The sequence below is a fragment of the Laccaria bicolor genome, genomic scaffold (genome assembly GCF_000143565.1).
Source record: "Laccaria bicolor S238N-H82 LACBIscaffold_3 genomic scaffold, whole genome shotgun sequence".
NCBI classification, from domain to species: Eukaryota; Fungi; Basidiomycota; class Agaricomycetes; order Agaricales; family Hydnangiaceae; genus Laccaria; species Laccaria bicolor.
In genome coordinates, this window is record NW_001889874.1 from 1894797 (window position 1) to 1914644 (window position 19848).

At 46.9% G+C, this 19848-nt stretch overlaps 7 protein-coding genes across 7 annotated transcripts; 5 read left to right on the forward strand and 2 right to left on the reverse strand.

Annotated features, from left to right (window-relative positions):
* Positions 1-54: 54 nt before the first annotated feature.
* On the forward strand, positions 55-2011 carry LACBIDRAFT_308957 (uncharacterized protein; the record flags this gene model as incomplete). The annotated part of the gene is made up of 2 exons (XM_001875739.1): positions 55-318; positions 380-2011. 2 exons carry the CDS (start codon positions 55-57, stop codon positions 2009-2011), a joined length of 1896 nt encoding a protein of 631 aa, XP_001875774.1.
* A 313-nt stretch (positions 2012-2324) lies between these two features.
* Positions 2325-4392, reverse strand: LACBIDRAFT_322816 (uncharacterized protein; the record flags this gene model as incomplete). Its single annotated transcript, XM_001876159.1, has 10 exons — positions 2325-3214; positions 3268-3417; positions 3464-3520; positions 3573-3681; positions 3707-3783; positions 3835-3966; positions 4016-4111; positions 4188-4265; positions 4317-4338; positions 4390-4392. The coding sequence occupies 10 exons, from the start codon at positions 4390-4392 to the stop codon at positions 2325-2327; spliced, it is 1614 nt and encodes a 537-aa protein (XP_001876194.1).
* A 4294-nt stretch (positions 4393-8686) lies between these two features.
* On the forward strand, positions 8687-8869 carry LACBIDRAFT_308959 (uncharacterized protein; the record flags this gene model as incomplete). The annotated part of the gene is made up of 1 exon (XM_001875740.1): positions 8687-8869. One exon carries the CDS (start codon positions 8687-8689, stop codon positions 8867-8869), a length of 183 nt encoding a protein of 60 aa, XP_001875775.1.
* Positions 8870-9770: 901 nt separating this feature from the next.
* LACBIDRAFT_308960 (uncharacterized protein) lies at positions 9771-10480 on the forward strand (the record flags this gene model as incomplete). The annotated part of the gene is made up of 2 exons (XM_001875741.1): positions 9771-9812; positions 9872-10480. 2 exons carry the CDS (start codon positions 9771-9773, stop codon positions 10478-10480), a joined length of 651 nt encoding a protein of 216 aa, XP_001875776.1.
* A 90-nt stretch (positions 10481-10570) lies between these two features.
* On the reverse strand, positions 10571-12184 carry LACBIDRAFT_308961 (uncharacterized protein; the record flags this gene model as incomplete). The annotated part of the gene is made up of 5 exons (XM_001876160.1): positions 10571-10919; positions 10973-11739; positions 11790-11850; positions 11910-11998; positions 12134-12184. The coding sequence occupies 5 exons, from the start codon at positions 12182-12184 to the stop codon at positions 10571-10573; spliced, it is 1317 nt and encodes a 438-aa protein (XP_001876195.1).
* An 11-nt stretch (positions 12185-12195) lies between these two features.
* Positions 12196-16532, forward strand: LACBIDRAFT_322818 (uncharacterized protein; the record flags this gene model as incomplete). Its single annotated transcript, XM_001875742.1, has 18 exons — positions 12196-12225; positions 12317-12595; positions 12644-12821; positions 12897-13179; positions 13227-13305; positions 13359-13575; positions 13629-13772; positions 13809-14056; positions 14106-14330; positions 14387-14487; positions 14539-14692; positions 14740-14865; positions 14922-15173; positions 15334-15376; positions 15563-15932; positions 15983-16121; positions 16177-16403; positions 16487-16532. 18 exons carry the CDS (start codon positions 12196-12198, stop codon positions 16530-16532), a joined length of 3141 nt encoding a protein of 1046 aa, XP_001875777.1.
* A 519-nt stretch (positions 16533-17051) lies between these two features.
* On the forward strand, positions 17052-19183 carry LACBIDRAFT_182825 (uncharacterized protein; the record flags this gene model as incomplete). Its single annotated transcript, XM_001875743.1, has 10 exons — positions 17052-17215; positions 17279-17306; positions 17360-17387; positions 17441-17711; positions 17760-17899; positions 17960-18286; positions 18344-18494; positions 18553-18740; positions 18794-18923; positions 18981-19183. Exons 1-10 carry the CDS (start codon positions 17128-17130, stop codon positions 19181-19183), a joined length of 1554 nt encoding a protein of 517 aa, XP_001875778.1. The 5' UTR covers positions 17052-17127.
* Between the last annotated feature and the right edge of the window lie 665 nt (positions 19184-19848).

The window sequence follows — 19848 nt, forward strand, 5'->3', positions numbered from 1 at the left end:
TTGGATGATATCACCGAGAAACAACGCGGCTAAGATATCTTTTTTGCAGCACAGATGAACACTTTTACACCCAGCAAGAGGCTTATCAATTATAAATTCGATGGATACAAGCTCGAGACTATCGCACAGGAAAATGCGGTATCTCGCTTTTCTCTACAATTCACCCCAACCCAAGCGACGGTGACAGGAGGGACGCCACTCTCATTCCAGGAGGTCCAAAGTCGCATCACTCACAACCACCTCGCTGTGGAGAGTGACTCGGGTCGCGCCATATATGTTGACTCTAGCTACAGGATCATCTTGGTTGATTTGAACAAAGTGAGTACGATCGCCCTTGGTCTCGTTGGCGTGATCTGCTTACTGCGTTTTCCTCAAGTAGGACATGCTCGCACCTTCTTTCCGAATTTTGCATGAGTTACTAGCGCCCGTTCGATCGGAGGCTACCCCTGTAGTTAATAAGGAATATCCATCGGCGGCTTTTATAAGCCCCACGCTGGCCGTTGTTGCTGACGGTAACGGGTATCTGTATATCTTCACAATCAGAGAAAATGGCGGCTCAGAGCCGATCGGAGTGTACACCTTACCTCTGGGGTCTACATCCGCGCCATTTAGGATCCACACTGTTCACAGAACATCGCCAACGTCTGCTGTTGCCATTTTATCCTCAAGGTTCTACGGGGAAAGCGCCGACAAGGCAATTCGGGGGATGAAGCATCAACCGACTGACTTTGATATATGGGCTGTCAATATCAATCTGTTGTCTTTGCAACCCAGCACGGAACCCCGCCACGTTGATGTCCTCTGGCATCGACGCGGTCAGGACGTCCCAATCTTCGCGACTTACGTCGACTCCCTCCGTTCGCATCTTCTCATTGGTGGAAGTACCTATCCTGACCCCAACGTTTCAACACTGAAAGCATACGAACCATCAGCCGATGAAATTGCACCCATACCGAGGCCAAACGAGAACCTCGACGTACCGAGGCCTCTTCCCTTTTCTTGGAACCAAACCCCCAATTCCGTTACCATCGCTTTCCCCCTCCCGTCAGACACTCTAAAATCTCAAATACACGTGTCCTTCAGTTCAAATGCACTAACGCTCAGCACTGACATCACTACGTCAACGGCTGCTCCTCCTCCATCGTATCTCAACAAGCCACTTTGGGATGGAATCTTGTCTTCATCCAGTTATTGGACCTGGGATCGAGAAGCCGAGCACACATGTGGGTTACTGACCCTCTACCTGACGAAACGAAACGAAGGTACAAGATGGATGCAGGTCTTCGCTTCTTCTGCCAACACTGGCATAGAGGATCCCGAGGTTCCGGAAACCCTTGACCCTTCCGAGCTATGGCATATCCGTGAATCGCTTGAAAAATACACAGCCGCTTTACAGACTGGTGAGGATGTCAGTGGGCTCGGGTTGGGCCAGGGCGTTCCTAGTCTCGCAAGCGGCGAAATGGACGAAGATGTGGATGCATATGTAGGGAGACAGGCGTATCTCACCTGGGTAACAGGGGACGGATCGACTCCTCCATGGACAGACGCTGAGGACGTGCCGTTCCAACTACTTTCCACGCCCCTTCCAGGTAAAATCAACGGCAGCTCTGGCATCTCTTTGATCGTTAAGAACGACCTTGACGGGATAGTTTACACCTTGGACACTCAACAGCAACAACAAGATGCGACACCTGTCCCTCGATGGGTGCACGCCTCGACGTACTCCGCGCTTGCTTTCGTGTTGGCTTCAAAGCAGGACACCAGGTTCACACACCATATACCGTCCACCGCTGTGCTTGCATTCGAAAGCGGCGTCCGTGACCGGGGTGGAAATGTATACATCTACCGGTCAGCATCCGTCAAGGAGAATTGGGCCAAACAAGCTATTCTCAAAGTTGACGACGGCCGTGGAGGGGCTCTTCTTGGCGTTGGGGCTCTCGCACACGCAGATGGACGAAGCATCGTAGTCTGCTTGACTGAGGGCGAGCTTGTCTTGATAACAGGTGTTTGATAAGAGGAGAAAGAAATCGTTATCTGTAATATATATACAGGTTGTACACTACGTAACAGCTATGGAATGAACATGAGAGGTGGAGATGTATGGTACGATATGATACGTGTCGTGAACCGTCTACGTCAGGGCATGATGCATTGGGTGCAGGGTACATATGCAAGGGTTTTATGTACTCGGTAGGATATCAATGACAGCGGGGTGCACTAATAGATAATCAGATGGACAGACCGACTAACAGAGAGAGAAAGAAAGGGAGAGGGTGAGGAGGCGAAAACTGCAGATGTTACAATTATCGTTACTGGGCATCTGCCTAAGCCTTGAGTGGATCTTCGCTCTTATCCAGAAGACCCACGACGGAAAGAGGCGCATCGCCGCTGGGCAGGGTCTCGTGCTGTACGGGAGGTGATGTAACGTCGCCGTTTGGAAGGGGTCCTGGCGGTGGAGGCGCTTCACCCTGTAAATGAGGGTGTGATCCGTCAGACGTTTTTGTAGATGACGGCGTTGAAGCAACAGCCAGCCCCCTCTCCATCTGTGTATCCCCATCTTGGTCCGTATCCTCATCTTGAATGCCTTTCTCAAATTCGTCCAGCTGCGCCTTCAGGCTCTTTGTTGGGTCGGGTGAGTCTGATCGTCCAAGTCCAATGGATTCTGTGAAAAACGAGCGGCCAGTCTGTCCCTCATCTTCACTGTCATCCTCATCGCTGTCGTCATTCGTAAACATGAGGGTTCCGGTGTCGCTGACGATGTCACTGCCAGGTTTGTAAGAGATTCCACCACTGCTCGAAATAGTTGTTACAGTTAAACCGTATTTCTTGAAAAGATCGTCGTTGCCATTGGTTTGGTTATCCACTCCTTGGAACTGCAATCTGTCTCTTGCCTCCTGAGCTTCTCTCCGTGCTCGGAAGGACGCAAGGCGACTTGTTGCATACAATTGCGGGGGCGAACTGGGCGTCGGATAACCGACACCCTTCGCTACGCGGTCTGCCACCCAGGCGTACCACTCGTCTTTCGTTCGCCCATGCGTGATAGCGACTATAAGAACGGTCATGTTGTCACAACCAATCCCAGCCCCCGAAGATGTGTCAGGTGCGAGACAGTGATCACACATCATTTCCCCAATTTCGGATAACTTCTTGCCTTCAAAAACCTTGTATCGGACGAAGTCCACAACTTGTTGTGAGCTCAGACAGTCCCAAATACCTGCAAAGAATGGTCGTGAGAGAAAGAAGGACGCGGTATGAAGGACGACTGACCATCACATGCTATGACAAGGAATTCATCTTCCTCTGTAATTTCATGACAAGTTACGTCGGGATCAGCAGTTATAATTTGAGCTTCAGGGGACAAAGAATAGTTCTTTTTAAACTCAAAATCTCCAAGGGCACGGGAAAGGGCAAGATTTCCTATTCCAGACTAAGCATCGTCCTACCACCAGAGGTGAAGACATACCGTTGACACGACCATACTCAATGTAGCCTCCAGCTCCGGAAATTCGTTTCTTTTCGACTAGAAGGGGGAGAGTCAAGGGAAAGATGCTAGCCTCGTCATAGGGTCTCACCTTCACTAGTTGGCTTGTGATCGAAGCTGAGCGGTTTTACCCTACCCTGAATGCCTAACACTGACCGAGAATCGCCCGCATTTGCCTTGAATAGTGAGGCTGATACATACTTCCCAATGGGAAAATGAGCTCACCACGTAGATTTTATTATCCGCCGTAATTAGCGCTGCCACAGCCGTACAACCAGAGGGATCCCGGGTATGGGCAGGATCTGAATCAAATTGAGATCAAAAACATACAGGACGTTGGAACGAGCGCTCACTTCCCAGCAGGTCTTCATCGGTTCCCAGAAAAGCCCTCTTCAACGCCGCTTCGTAATCTTTCCCCTGGTATGTTTCTTCCGACAACAGTCGTTTATGTACGTTTGAACCAGCAAATTTGGCTACAGTAGAGCCTTGAGAGCCATTAGTCAAATTTCAAATAGAGAGTAGATGATAACTCACCGCCGTGCCCATCATATACAGCAAAAAAAGTATTTGTCTCATTTTCAGGCTTCCCCTCATCCAAGTCCAACACGGCGGCATGAGAATCCTCCATGGCTGGGGAAAACATCAGGGATTGAGTTCTTCGCTAATCGATGGTCTTGTGCTGCCTGCCGCTAAAAATGAAACTCACTGATTCTCCATCCTTGCATTTCTGATACGGAGTAAAAGAATCGAGCATTTCCCCCCGTCTCTGAGGTTTTCTTTGTAGCTAATGGAAGCAATTAAGAGAAAGTTCAGTACGTTGCACAGGCTGGCTGACCTGGAGATGAAAGAGTTTGACCCTGTGCAATGCGACATTAACACAGAATGAAAAGAAGGGTAAAAGGACAAACCATGGTCCGCTGATCGTCGTGCAAGAGCACTGATATTCTCAACTAGAAACTGCGATGATTGTGAGATAGAAAAGAAAGCAGCAGACTAGACGTTCAAAGGAATGAGTGGAATGGTCGTGTGGTATAACCCTAAACCGCAACTTGACTCTAATCGCACTGTTTACCCTTGTTATACCAGTAATCGATCAATTCATCAAGCTCTCCAAGTCGCAACAATTCCCGAAATTACCATACGTCTCGGACTTTTGTCCTTCCGAGTTGTCCTGCGAGCCGCGCCTCACAGCGATTGGGATTCCTTTAAATTTCAGTTCACATGTTGTAGTAATTGGATTTTATTGGAAATATACACATCAAAGTGCATATTTTCCTGTGGCAGTAAATTTAGCAACTAAAATCTGATGGTCATACTTGAATAAAATTGTCCGTAAGCTTGAAACTTACTATCCTTGATGATTGTGATAGAATTGATTCGACCAAGGTAATGTAGCGAGGGGGTCCAGAGATTACTAGTGTGTCCAAAAAAAAGACGAAACATCCTCAACTCTGGAACAGAGCCTTGACAGATCTTAAGAGGAATTTTTAAAGCGATGCATTCCGTCGCGAGTAGACATGCCTCACTTCAATTCGGGACTGAGAAATGGAGAGGAGCCAAACATGCACATGAAAGTTGGAATTGATGCACTGTTCCCGCGAACATCATGATTAGGCTACTTCCGACACTTTGAGCCTCGAGCTCCAGCCGACGAGATATCGTAGTAAGTAATCAGCAGTCATGGTCACCATTTTGCTTGATTGTTCGATTATTTGGATCCCAGGATTTTGAGTGCGCCGTGGCACAAGATTGACCGGACAAGGTATTTCTGCTTCGCCAATCGACTGAAAAAATCTTCAAGATACTCATTCGTTAGAAGCGAGCGGCTCATTTTTTCTTCTTGGAGTTAAATATCAATCAGCGGAAGGTTTATTTTTCTCAACTTGTGATCATTTGTTGGACCTTCAGTTGAGAAACCAAGTCGAGCGAGGTTGGGCAAAAAATCTAAAGTGAGTTCATTTGCGAAGCAACCATTCTTAAAAAATGCTAGTAGAAACATGTGAGGTGAACTTCACATTGTAATAAAGTCGCATAAGTGAAAAGCCTTACTTTTTTCATATGTACGAACGTCGATGATAGAATAGACCAAAATTTCGATTCTGAAATATTTCAAGGGAGATATAAGCCTATCCGAGGTTTCATGATCCTTCGTAGAGAAGAACGATTTGTACAGACTCGTCTGTCCGCAAGACGGGGCTTGGTTGAAGATCCGTGCCTCCATATAACGATGGCCGACAAACAAAGAGGAGACGGCCCTCGTTCACATGGATGCCGTTTGAAGAACCGGTTTCTTCGGATTCTATTCACTTTTGTCGATTCATAAAACCTAAGCGCCAGACAAGATGCACTTGTCTTTACCACAGGATCCATGCTACAAGTCACGGAGTGAACTGTAACTTGATGCACAATGAGCAGCGGAGGTCACCAAGTTTTGAAAGATGTCGTTTGACTGTTGAAAACACTGAGAGATCTTACTCCCACACATCTCCTGTAATCTGTTCAACGATGAGGAACACGACAAAACCCTCCACCAAAGTTAGCAAAGTGACGGCATACTTTATATGGATCCCTATGAAGCATACCTTTAAGCTATGTCAGGTGGTGCACAAGGCTCTGACTTGAGTGCTAAAAGTTCTAATAGAAGCGTTTCGCGGGACCTGGTGGGATAATGCAGATATACATGTCGCCGGATGCAACAAAAAGCCCTAGCGCATGGGGCAGCACCTACAGAAAATAGGGTGAAGAAAACTTCGTTCTGATGAATAATAGCGGTGACAGCGGGAACCAGGGCGCACGACATCGATGAATAGGGTACAGGTGCAAAAGGCGAACCCAGCACATGGTTCTCACAGAAACACCTGCTTGACACCTGCCCCGACTTGATTGTAAGTTATAACAACCGATATCGAACCACGGTATTTTTCATTAAGGTTTCTTCGGCGAATAGTATCGCAGCTACATGCTGCTTGTCTCTGGCCATTTGTCGATGTGTGTGCGTAGTGAGAGGCGACAGGACGCCACATAGTTGCGACATATGTACCAGCTAAAGTTCGCTGAAGTTGTGTGTTATTTGCATCTGCCAAAAAGCTTTAGACGGGGTTATTAGATATGCGGAGGTGCAAGTGATACCCGGGTTGACCGATGCGTACTAAGCAGTGACAGTTAGTGTTCAGTGAGTGTCAGGATGTCAATAGAATGGTGGTTTCTCTCCCTTACCTTCTGACCCGCCATGTGATGTATAAAATTTACATGGTGGGGAGAGCCTGATTCCGGGGAACAAGGAACATATGTCCCTTTGGCAGTAAGGGAAATTCTCCGCATTTTGAAATAGAGTCGTGGACGTCTTGAATTCGGTCCGGGACCGGGGAATTTAGTGCACGCGAGCAGTAGTGGGGGCGAGTAGGTGAATCTTCAATCAAAGTTGGACATCCTAGGACCTATGTAGAAAACAGGTCAACATTCTACGGAACCGGTGACACTGACACTGACAGATATTCCGTAAGGAAGATGAGCGCAGGTGACAGCAGGTGACTGAACTGAACGTGAACGTGAAAGTTGCGTGAAAGCGCGAGCGGGCGCTCGGAGCAAAATTGTTGACTTGGCACCAGGATTATTCGGGAGAAAAAATCGTGAAAACGAAGAGCCGAGGATCTTGAACAATGCTGGAAATTGTATTCTTCAGTGTGTATCGGTATGTCTGGAACTGGGCAAGGTGGTTCGAAGACTGGCAACAACGAAGACTGGAAACTGTTGGGTCCTGTTGGGCGGCGGATTTGAAGAGTAGTACATAAATAGTACGTACGGCCTACAGGACCTGGGAAAGCCCGTTGGAGCCCTGATCCGCTTCTGGACAAAAATTTAACGAAAATCCGGATATGCCTCAGGTATTTGGTGAAAAAAATTGCCCTGCAAGTATTGCACATGCACATGACAAAATTGGCCGAGAAAAAGGGATGAATTACCTCATTACCCAATTTTTGTCCGCACTTGGATCAGGCCACCCTAATTTCAGGCAATTTTTGTCCGCACATTGACCTCAGGCTTTTTCTCAATTTTTCTCAATTTTCCTCCTCATAGGCCTGAGGCCTGGCTGTCCGGACAGAATGTTGGACTTTTTTTGAAAATCCCAAGCCTAATCCACTCCGGTCAAAAATTGGTCAAAAAGATGGACTTTTTCATGGTATACAGTCATCCACCTGCTAATGATACACCCAAAATGAGAAATTAGCTTCAACAGATTTGAGCACAACCTTTCTCTACATGATAATCTCAGATAAATGCCCTTCTATGACCATACCAACTTTCAGAATGTTTGACCCACATTTCACAGAGAAAAACTAAGATTATGGGTGTATCATTGAGTGGTGTGACTGTATTTGGCTATTTCCGAAAAACAGTCCATTTTGTATGCTCCACAGCTTTGCCAATTCTGCCTCAATTGCATCCAAATTATGTACAGTGGTAGATATGAGTTTGTACTACTTGTTACAACTTGTTTCGTAAAAATTGGTCTAGTATTGAGCGAGATATATGCTAGTCAAAAGTGTATCAAATGGGGGTGGTGTATCATTAAGGGGTGGATGACTGTACACAGTTTTTGCTCGACATTTGAAAGCCACGTATTGTAACTCTAATTATGAAATGTAATTTATGAGTAACAAGCTCGAGATTTGCTCTGCACACTCCTTTCCAATTCCTTCGCATCATGGCCTGTCCCATGCACCAAGCACCACCAAAGATTGTTCAATGCTCGCACTAACACAAGAGGACCATGAAACAATTAAAGCTGAACACATATACATCTACCCTTGTAGCCTACAGATGCTCTGGAAGCCTGCGCAGCGGAAAATCTGAATTTATTACCTATTAAATGCCTGATCCAGTGTGGACAAAAATTTTTAAAAGTCAAACCCTAATCCATGGTGTGGACCAAGGGGGGAGCAGGATTTGAATTTGCCATAAGTATGGGGCCGGTTAGTTAGTCCGGCCACCAGGCCGTTAAATTAAATTTATTTTAAGTACCAATTTCGGGTAATTTATGGACCGGATGAGCTTAGATTAGACTGGTGCACTCCCTGACGTGTTTGACAAGCTCTCCTTACTTACCCGTTCCGTTGTCCTTCCAATGATGGAGACACGCTTGACACGAACAATGCAGTTGTTCCAGCTGTCATTGTGCAAGAGGTTGGGCTACCTGCAGACGAGATGCTTGATGCGACTGATGCAGTTGTTTCAGCCGTCATCACACAAAAAGTTGGCCTACGTGCAGATGAGCTAGAAGCCATCAACACAGGAACCAACAGTGGGAATGGGCATGAAACTCACAAATTTGCTATAGATCTCAACATACCCACCGCCTCTGCAAACTCCAACCTGAGAAGCCTATGAGAAGGTTTGAGGAACACCAGTAAATGAAAGCTTGTGAGAGAGTGTGATTGTGGTGAGAGTATAGACAAAGTTGAGGACAACGACAAAAGCAGAATAATTATCTGCAGACGAAAAGGCTGTAAGACATTGTGGGTAAGTCATTTCTTTTAATGTCATTTTCTGCCTTCTACTCACCACTAACTATGCAGTACCATCTTTTCTGCGTTGGACTGGATCATGGTATCAACGACTGGGTTTGTGACCCATCCAAGAGCGTAGAAAAAAGCATAGGAAGGGGCGGCAAACGAAGGCATGCAGTGTAGATAAGGTGGCAGCTGACACAACACCCAAATGACGCCCAAAACACGGTACCTATTTATAGACTTTACCTATATATGGTAATTTATTCGCACGCTGGTTAGTTAGTCCCGCCATAGTGGCCTTACAAAAAAAATCAGCATGATATATTAAATTAAAATTGTGTACCCCCCTTGGTGCGGACAGATTTTTTGTCCGGACAAAAAAATTTGTCAACAGGACTTTCCCAGGACCTCCTGATCCTGATCGAGTATTGCCGCTTCTCGCGTGGTCAAAATCGCCAGATCTGCAGATCGCGAGAATGATCGAGCAAGGTTTCGTCTCGTTTGGTTTCTCGTAAACACGAAATTTGTTGTGGTAACACCCTCATTTTTAAACATACCATCTCCTATATTACAGCTACGACTTCCTTCTACGACCGACTATCAACCGCCCTAGTGAACCCGCATTTGCGTCGCCTGATCAACTGGACTTCGACCCCGCAGGTTTGGTACGGAACTACTATTCAACATTTCCCATCATAAGTTCCCGCGGAGCGTATATAAGAATCCGCCCAGGGAGCCAAACTCTATTCCTATTAGTACTATCTATCTACCCATCCTCCATGTCAGCCACCACTGCCTACACACCCTTTGAGCCAATTGAGGTATGATTTTTACAGTCATCCACCAACTCCAGCAGCTGATAACGCTTACCTCTTGTTAGCCAACTCGCCCAGCTTACCGGCGAACACGCGCATCGTCTCTACTATCTACGACCTCGGGTATATCCATTCGGACTGCCCACGAGCTAGTCAAATCACGACCAACCGCAATCGTCGTCGAACCTTCAGAAAAACATGATGTTTGGGGCTCATTCGTACCCATGAATTCGGCCGCCGTCTCATTGCGGAAGATAGTTTCAAAACCACATCCTAAACGCCTCAAAGTAACACTGTTTGAGAAACGCCTAACCATGCCAATTTATGACCCAGACTCGGAGGATACCCCACCCACGTCGCCGATACCTCACATTACCCGCACTTTGACCTACCATTCCGTCCAACGTTCACCACACCCTACTTCCTCAGCCATCTTTACCGTTCAGGAAATTCCCGAGCCACACATAGCCAAAACAACTTTACACCCGGTCCTGGCAAATTTAGAGAGAAAGTCGAAGCTCATCTCACCAAAAGCAGACTACTGCTCGACGTGTAAAAAGCCAGGTCAAGATTTCCCCCGTTGTGGTAAATGTCAGAATATGTGGTGCTCTAGGGAATGTCGGTTGATGGGGGGTAGACGGCATTTTTGTGGTTCGAACAACAACGCGCCGTAGTAGCTTCTGACTTGTACGATTCAGTACCGTTTTTTTTTGTAGTTTCATGTATACCATACCATACAAACTAAATCACGCCACCCAAAAGAATCATGAAAATTTGATTTTCGTTCCCTGGCTAGGGATAATTCCTGCGCTCTCTTTCAGCTTGAGCTTTCGTTTCGCTTCCCAAGATGGATGTAGAGATTGATCTGCTTTTGTTTCCGATTTTGATGGTGGAATTTTGTTTGGACCAATCCGACGTTGTCCCCAGCCCATGTCAGGAGGTTGACGCTGTTGTGAAGTCGGTTTGATCTTCCTGGACGCACCAGAAGATGGTGGGTGATTGTGAAGCTGTCGTGGACGGGGTGGTTCTCCCCTGACTGAACCGAATTTTGTGCTCTCTTCGCTTTCCTTTTTCTTGTGATTCGCGTTGCGACCATATTTCTTTTCCCAAATACTATGCGACGACGTCAATAATGTGAGTTGCACTATTCAAGTGTCAAAACTCACGCTCGTCTAGCGCGCTGACCACGCCGATTTTTTTTGACATCAATGTCAGCAACGCGGCCCTCTTCGCTCCAATCTGACTCCTCTGACCCTCCTCTAACAAAGCCAACGGACAGGGAGGGCAAGAAAGTCGATTGCAACCCTGAAGCCGATGCCTTGGCTTTGAGCGCTGCTGTAGCCGATTTTTTCACCGCGGGCTTGGCATGGAGTTCCAGCCTATCGCCATCTTCAGAGACATCGTCGTCATTACCGATGGAGCTCGACTCCCAACCGTCGGATCCCGCAACGTCATCCCCTTCGCCCACTGTTCCTGATTCCCATCCGTCATCGACTCCATCGCCAATCGCCGCATCGGCCATATCTTGATTTTCATCGTCGACGCCTTTCCACTCATCCCCATCTGATTCGCAATCTTCCATAGCTGCATGGGCAACAGATTGCTCCCCAGATAAAGTCGGCGCTTTCTTCCGTTTGGGTGCAGGCACCGCGGTATCTTCCTCCGTCCCTTCCGCCTTAGGTCCACGCAACGTTGGGTCGAGAAGCATCCTCAAATTTTCGATCGACACAACAATTTGTGCTGCAAGGAGCTTTGAGCTGAGTAGGCGGCTTTGCACCTTTGCGAGAGGCGTGCCGGGCTTCGCAGGGGTGGTCACATTCTCCCCAACCTCGGAGGATAGGGCCGCTTGGACAAAATCATTTTCTCGGAGACTATTATCCTTCAGTATCTTCGTTTTGAAGGCAGTGTTTCCGATTGTGTCATGATCTACAGACTGTATTTCACGCATTAGGAACGACCAAAATGCAGGACGAATGGGATGACCTTGAGTAATGTTAATTGTTCCTCGTGTTCCTCTATAGCCTTGGGGTCGTCTCCTTTGCGTCTGAGGAAATGTATAAATGGTTCAGATGATGGGTCAAATTGTTACGAGATTTTCCCAACCGTAAATCTTTCAACCTCTTGACCAGCTTCTGAGTTTCAAACACTTTCGCCTTCTTCGAAGCTTTATGAACTTCTTTGATATCGTGGTGCTGTTATGGGGGTTGAGATTATTGAATGAAATACAATCACAGAAACGTGCCAGCTTTCTGCTGATTCTAACACTCAGCTCCTAGAGATTGAAGGGTGTAAGTTGGAAAAGTCATTCAGGGTCATCGATGACAGACCTCTTGAGGAGGTTCATAACGCTTGCGCTTCACGCCACGTTCCTCAGTCATTTCCAAGGAAGATGCGCGTCTTCGACAAAGTGTTGTTGGAGGTTGGTTGGAGGTCCTGGCAAGCAACTGGCAAGGTCCTGCCAGTGGTCAACCGTTGAATCATTATTATGTTCTAAGGGACATACCAAACAGATTTCGGATGCATTTCATGTGTGCAACTTCACCCCTGTTGGGCTAATGGAAGAGGAACTACACGAAAAAACGCTCTTTGCGACAGTCGAACACCACGAAGGTACCAATGCTTCGCCCGCCACCGACCATGAACTATATGAAAGAAAGCTGTTTGCAACGTTCGAACGCCACGGAGAGTTCTCGAGTGCACAACTTGTGCTGCTCTCTGTAGATCTTTTCGAGGAGCCGACCGAGGATGGGAGGGAGGAACATGAAGCCTTCAGAAAAATATCCGCGATCGTGCGTTTAGATTTTGTGTTTCTAGTCTATATTAAACCTCTCTGCTAGCTCAATGAGTATCAAGAGCAATCATACCTTCTCGACCCCTTCCTCGAACAATTGGTCGTTCCAGTAGTTGAACGGCTAAAAGAATTTGCAAAGGAAGCCACCCTTCATCCCAATAAACCTGGTTCGATGTGGCGCGTAGATCGTCTTGCGATGCTGCTCTATTCTTACATCAAGTGCCGTGGGTGCAAAACGATCAGTTAGTCGACCTCAAATTGACCGTCTCATACGAACTCTGTACGATGAAGGCCTTCAGTTAGGTTCTTCCCACACGAAATCGTGGACCTTACAATTGCGCTGGATTATACCCGTACACCTGGCGCCCTTTTCCAAGACAAGCATCATTGGGCATTGAGATATGGCGTGTTGCTGTGGTTGTCTCTTATCTGCATAATACCCTTTGATCTATCGCAGTTTGATGAGCCCGCCAGCATTGGTCGGACTGCATCATTGATAGAATCACTGGGCAAGGAGCATCTAGGGAAAGCTGGACTTGAACGTGATGCCGCTGCAATGTTGCTATCCCGTTTTTATATGAGGTAAGTTATGTCCTTCGGGTTCAAACGACAACATTAATGGTATACAGAAATGACACAGGCTCTGGTTTCCACGCATTTGTAGAATGGTCTCAGGGATTGCTTAGAACAAGTGACGATATTTTCACGGTGCATACAGCCCCTTGTTAAGATGACGTTCGGTCGCTGAGCATGATCCCCAGACGATTGGCCTTCTACAAGTTGTCTGTGACGTTGTGAAATCCGGATTACCAGAGCAAATTAAGACCGAAGAATCCAGTCTTCTTTCTTTGGCCACCTTGATCAACGATAGAAAGTCCCTTTCCAGCAATTCACTTGTTCGAAAATACAAAACGAAGCTCGTTGCAAGGATTGGCCTTCGGATGTTGCCAGGGAGTATCAACATAGGGCGCCGCAAAGGTGCTATCCCTACTCTCAGGTGGTTTAATCAGAACTAATTTTACTGATTGTAGGTCGAACCCTAGCTGGAGAGGAGATTGATACGAACACCCCTAGCTCTGCTGACGAGGAGATCCCCGACGAAATCGAGCTAATCCTGGAGCAACTTCTGCAAAGTTTGCAAGACAAGGTCTTGTCGTTTATTTTTGCGACTCAATGTTTATTGAGGTGATAATTCTAACAGGACACGATAGTCCGTTGGTCATCTGCGAAGGGTATTGCCAGAATTGCTGAACGCCTTCCTCCCGATTTTGCCAGACAAGTTCTGGAGACGATCATTGAGCTATTCTCAATACATTCCATCGCTGCCGCAAGTCTCTATGATTTACCGGCTATAGCAGAAAGCACGTGGCATGGGGCGTGTCTTGCTTGCGCAGAGATGGCACGCAGAAGTCTTGTACCATCGCGGCACCTTCCGGCACTAATTGATTGGTTGTCCAAGGTGCGCACACCTGCATGTAAGTTAATATTATTCTTATTTTGATCGAAAGGCGCTCTATTTCGATCTTCGCAAGGGGGCTCATTCTATCGGGTCGAATGTTCGCGACGCCGCCTCGTACGTTCTTTGGGCACTTGCGCGGACTCAAGAACCTGCAGCATTAATACCACATGCGAGTAACCTAGCCAAGCGTCTCGCTGCAGTCGCTTTGTTTGATCGCGAGGTACACATTCGTCGAGCGGCAAGTGCTGCATTTCAAGAACATGTTGGCAGGATGGTGAGTACTTGTTTGTGCAGAGATTTAATCACATTGATCGATCTTTGCTTGCCCAGAACTTGTTTCCTCATGGAATCGATGTGCTGGCGAAAGCTGACTTTTATGCCGTCAGTGTCAGAAAGAATGCATATCTGGTTGCTGCTTCCCAGGTAGCTGAGTATGTGCTGCTCGGACATGCATGAAAGTTTGCTAAATCGCATACGGGCAGACATGCTGAATATCGTCAATTTCTATTCGATCACTTGTTGGATGTCGTATTGCGCCATTGGGACGTTGCAATGAGAGAACTTGGAGCTCAGTCTTTGCGTTCAATCTGTCTGTTGGATCTTACGAAGCTTGGACCAGAAGCTACCTCGAAGGCTGTAAGTCAGCCATTTTCCTTGCGTAATTTACTGAAAACCCGTTCCAGGCACGTCTTCTCGAGTCGGCTGACCTGATAGATCTGCATGGCGGCATTTTGGTACTGAGTGAAATTGCCCAAGCATATCGAAGTAACATTAAGGAAGCAGATCTGCGGGAGCAACTGCTCCGTGGCGTAAATGAAATTCCGCCATGTCGTAACCCCGTTTTCCTAACTCCGTTTACTCGTAGATCTTCAAGTATCTTGCCAACATTCCCGAATCCATCCTGACAACACCCCGGAACGACCTTGTGACTTCAGCGGCCTGTCGTCTTCTTGCCCGCTCCCTGACGATCGCCGAAATAGAGCTCAAGGAACGATCGTCTGTTCCTAACTGGAGAACGATCGTGGACTTCGGACTGAAGCACAGAAACTCTAATGTGCAAAAGGCTGCTGCCGAGGCTATGGCAGAAATTTCTAGGTTGACAGATTGTTCCTCCACTGTTCAAAGATAAGTTCATATCACGGATAAATGTCTCAATGTGGAACTAATAATTCATTTTATTTTACGTTGATTCAAGAAATGAAGACGGGATCGTCCATAATGCGACAAAGTCTTGCGAGGGTGTTAGGCATGATCGATTATGATTCGCATCCAGCTAGTCTGTCGGTGGCCATTTCCTGTCTTCTGGATATGACTACATCTGTTAGTGCTCTCGTTGCCATATCGAGTCACCGCATATAGCTCATTAATTTAAGGTCAAATCCACTATCGAAGTGCGAAGAAGTTGTTATATCTCTCTACCCCTTATCTTGGCGAATGCTCTGCCCCATTTGACGATGCGTATGTCAATCTTTCATATGTGACACACATCTTACAACCTTTCGCTAGACCTCAAGAGTGATGCCGTGAATGTAATTGTGAACGCACTCCGCGCTGGTCTGAATGATTACACAATCGATGAACGTGGCGACGTTGGGTCCTGGGTCAGAGTTGCATCTATCCAAGGATTGACCTCGATTTCTGAGTTGATGTTAACGAATGCAACCTCAATTCCCGATTTCGAGCGCTACTTTCCACCAGAAAACTACCATGCAATTATTTCTGGGATTCTCAAGCAGGGCGTGGAAAGACTCGACAATGTTCGCCAAGAAGCAGGAAGTTGCTTCATTCGCTTACTTAGACTTCCATTGCCATCTGTCGCCGATCAGGAGAAATGGTCCTTGTCGGGTCTGGAGCTTCTGAAGGAATTATTCGAGAGGTAAGTGATTTTCATATAGATTCCTTCGAATACTTAATTTGCAAACTCAGCAATGGCTATGAACCTTTGAGCTGGAGCGATGGTGCTTGGCTATTCCCACGTGCAATTCGACTGCTGGGAGTTCCAGAATATCGCCAAGATATTTTGAGCGGTATCCTGCTAAGTCTCAGTAGTAAGACGGACAGCACCGTAAGCAGCCGCACCCCTCGTAATGTGAAAATCTGCTGACGACACCCCTTCACAGCGACGGCCAATAGCGAAGAGCTTAGTGGACTATATTGAAGAGTTACCCGTTTCTAGTGACTCAACAAACTCATTTAGCCTACTCGACCTGGTCAATGGCTTGATTGAGCGCATCAAGCCCAACCTGAGTTCTAATACGATTGTGGTCCCCATTTTACAAACTTTCGAAGTTCTACTGGAAGCAGACGGCCTCCGACGACTCTCGGACAAACCACAGGGAGTTGAAAGGTAAGGATCTTTCTAGCTTCTGATGTGGTCACAAAGGATCTTACGCACGTAGCCTTCAAACATTGCTTTCTATATCCTCGAAGAATGTCAGCCGTTTTAAAAGCGTTCAGCGAATACATGGGTCAATGAAAATGTGCGTTGTTATAGCTTCTGCATGGGGTTGAGCTAAGTTGGAATAGTGTCATTAACCTTGTGACATTTGAAGCTCTTTTTGCGAAGAATGTTTCCACCCTCTCTGAATTCTTATCCCATCCCTTTCCGCGAGTGAGTAATAGTTGGTCATTTTCTGGATAATTCCTCAATGATAGGACGTAAGATTCGCGCGGACGCTGCGGAGTATCTTTATCTAACTCTTCAAGGAGCCGATATCGAGATCGATACCGATGAGGTGGAGAATATCCTTCTGGATACCGAGTGGTAGATCTTCTCTCATCTACTCGTAAGCATTAGATCTCATCCTCGGTACTCTTTAGGTCTTCCAGTGATCTGTCAGTAGCGAAGGAGGCAACTGAACGAATTCTGCATATATTTCTGTTGGACGGAGTAGCAGGATGATCTTGAATCCCTGTAAAGTAGACCTGCTCTACAATGCTTGTAGTACTTATGCGTGGGAACATTACTTACACTCGTCATTTCGTTTCGACCCCCACCACCAACTGGGTGCCAACCTGACGCGATAAGACTAGCTAGGTTTGGGATAAACCAAGGCTAAATCTCCAACGACATGGCGGACGCTCGTTTGAGCGATAGGGAACTCGCAAATATCAATGCCGCAGCTGTAACGAAGGAATACCGCGTTCAACCGCACCTCGGTACGTATCTTGAGAATCTCTTGAGGGCGCAATTAGTCTTTTAATTATCGCTTTGTTCTTCAGACTACCGAACTGTATCTGCTATCAATGGGTGAATGGCGATCTATCTAATCTTTCACATCCTCACTTAGATAAATTTGCTAGTCCTCTGGTGGTCTTGGATAATGTCAAGGTTAGTAACCATTTCAGTACTCAACAATTTTCCTCTCATAAGTGCACCCGAAGTTTCCGTCTTACAATGAAATTGTCGAACTTACGCTACCTGATGGATCAAAACGCGGTGGCCAAGTTCTTGAAGTCCAAGGAAAGAAAGCAATTGTTCAAGTGTTTGAGGGAACTTCGGGAGTTGATGTTAAGGCTACCCATGTTGAATTTACTGGCAGTAGTATGAAACTGCCTGTCGCCGAAGATATGCTGGGCCGTATCTTCAACGGTTCAGGTAATCCAATTGATCAAGGTCCCAAGGTGTTTGCGGAGGATTATTTGGACATCAATGGTAAGCACGCCTGTTTTGACGCCCTACTATGTTCTAACACCCTGCCAGGCTCTCCGATCAATCCGTACTCGCGCATTTACCCCGAAGAAATGATCCAAACTGGCATCTCAACGATTGATACTATGAATTCGATTGCTCGGGGGCAGAAGATCCCCATCTTCTCAGCTGCCGGTCTACCCCACAACGAGGTTTGATTCCAGTCATAAATCTTATCCGAAAATTTGTTTAACTTTAAATATCCGCCCCAGATTGCTGCTCAAATTGTGCGACAGGCAGGTCTTGTCAAGCGGCCCACGAAGGACGTGCACGACGGACATGAAGACAACTTTTCAGTTGTATTTGCTGCTATGGGTGTGAACATGGAGACAGCACGCTTTTTCAAAGAAGATTTCGAATCTAACGGTAGTCTGGACCGTGTCACCTTGTTCCTAAACCTGGCCAACGATCCTACTATTGAGCGCATTATCACACCACGACTTGCCCTGACAACTGCGGAATATTATGCTTACCAGCTGGAGAAACACGTACTTGTCATTCTGACTGACATGTCGTCGTATGCAGATGCGTTGCGTGAGGTTCGTCTTCATCCATCAATTGATCGTGCTTTTTGGCCAATCTGAGGGCTCATTTAGGTTTCCGCTGCGCGAGAAGAGGTCCCTGGTCGTCGCGGGTATCCCGGTTACATGTACACAGATTTATCAACCATCTATGAACGTGCAGGACGAGTGCAAGGCCGCAATGGCTCGATAACCCAGATTCCCATCTTGACAATGCCTAACGATGGTATGTCGGTGGAAGGAGACTCGAACAACTCACCTTTCTTACCTTTCATTTTTCTCAGATATCACCCATCCTATTCCCGATTTGACCGGATACATCACGGAGGGCCAAATATTCGTTGATAGACAGCTGCACAATCGACAAATATATCCACCGATCAACGTCCTTCCTTCTCTATCGCGTCTCATGAAGAGCGCGATCGGAGAGAAGCTCACGAGGAAAGATCACGGAGACGTGTCGAACCAGCTAGTACGCAATGTCATCAATCAGTTAGTCCAGCTACTAACTTAAGCGATGTCTAGTACGCCAAGTATGCGATAGGTCGTGACGCAGCCGCCATGAAGGCTGTTGTCGGCGAGGAAGCCTTATCATCGGAAGACAAGTTGGCCCTAGAATTCCTTGACAAGTTTGAGCATCAGTTTGTAGGACAAGGTCAGTGTTCTGATTCCATTTTAATATCGATTCACTAAAAGATCTTGTGTGGTACAGGCGCTTATGAATCGCGAACTATCTTCGAGTCTTTAGACCTAGCATGGTCTTTACTACGCATTTTCCCCAAGGAGCAATTGAATCGGATCAACCCCAAGATCATTGCAGAATTCTACCGCCGCAAACCAAGCAAGAAAGCCACTTCCGGAGCCGAAGTTGATGGCTTAGAGGAGGAACAAGAGGAGAAACTAATTGACATGTAAAGATAGTTATAATGGATTCGCTTAAGACTTTCTACCATTTCGTTGCTTAATCTTAGCGTTCTGAGAGGGTGTTCTAGAACTTAATTCTCTCGCCATCAAGATGAGCTAGGAATGGCATGCTCATGGGTATGTCGCTCCCGGGCCCTTGCAAGTACGTATACTTTATTGCAAGGTAGTGTCTTACGCGTGAACCTTGAATGAACCGCGTCTTGGATGTCAAGACCTCGTAAAAGGGTGACGTTTAGGCGATAAGGCGAGTGAACGCGTCCATCGGCCTTCTCACGACGGTGATGATATTTCAACGCGCGGTCCGTTGGAGAGGTAACCACCCACGTTTAAAGAGTTGAGCGGCCCAGCCAGTAAGTCCCGAGTAGGCAAGTGTCGAGGTTATGCTACAGTTTCTCATTTGATCACAGAGTGCGTATGCCAGATCCGTAACACGGCCGCTGAGTAAACGAGCATCATTCTACGTGAAAACATGCGAATGAATACTATAACATCGATATCAACCTCACAATTGGACCTTGGCGTCAGGTGGCAGGAAAAAGTAGAGGTGGTCCGTCCACCAGGCCCAGATGATTGCAAGATACACCCTGCCTTAGGATCAAGTAGCGCGGCACGATTACACGGAGGTACAAAACCGTGATTCGAATTGATCAATGCAA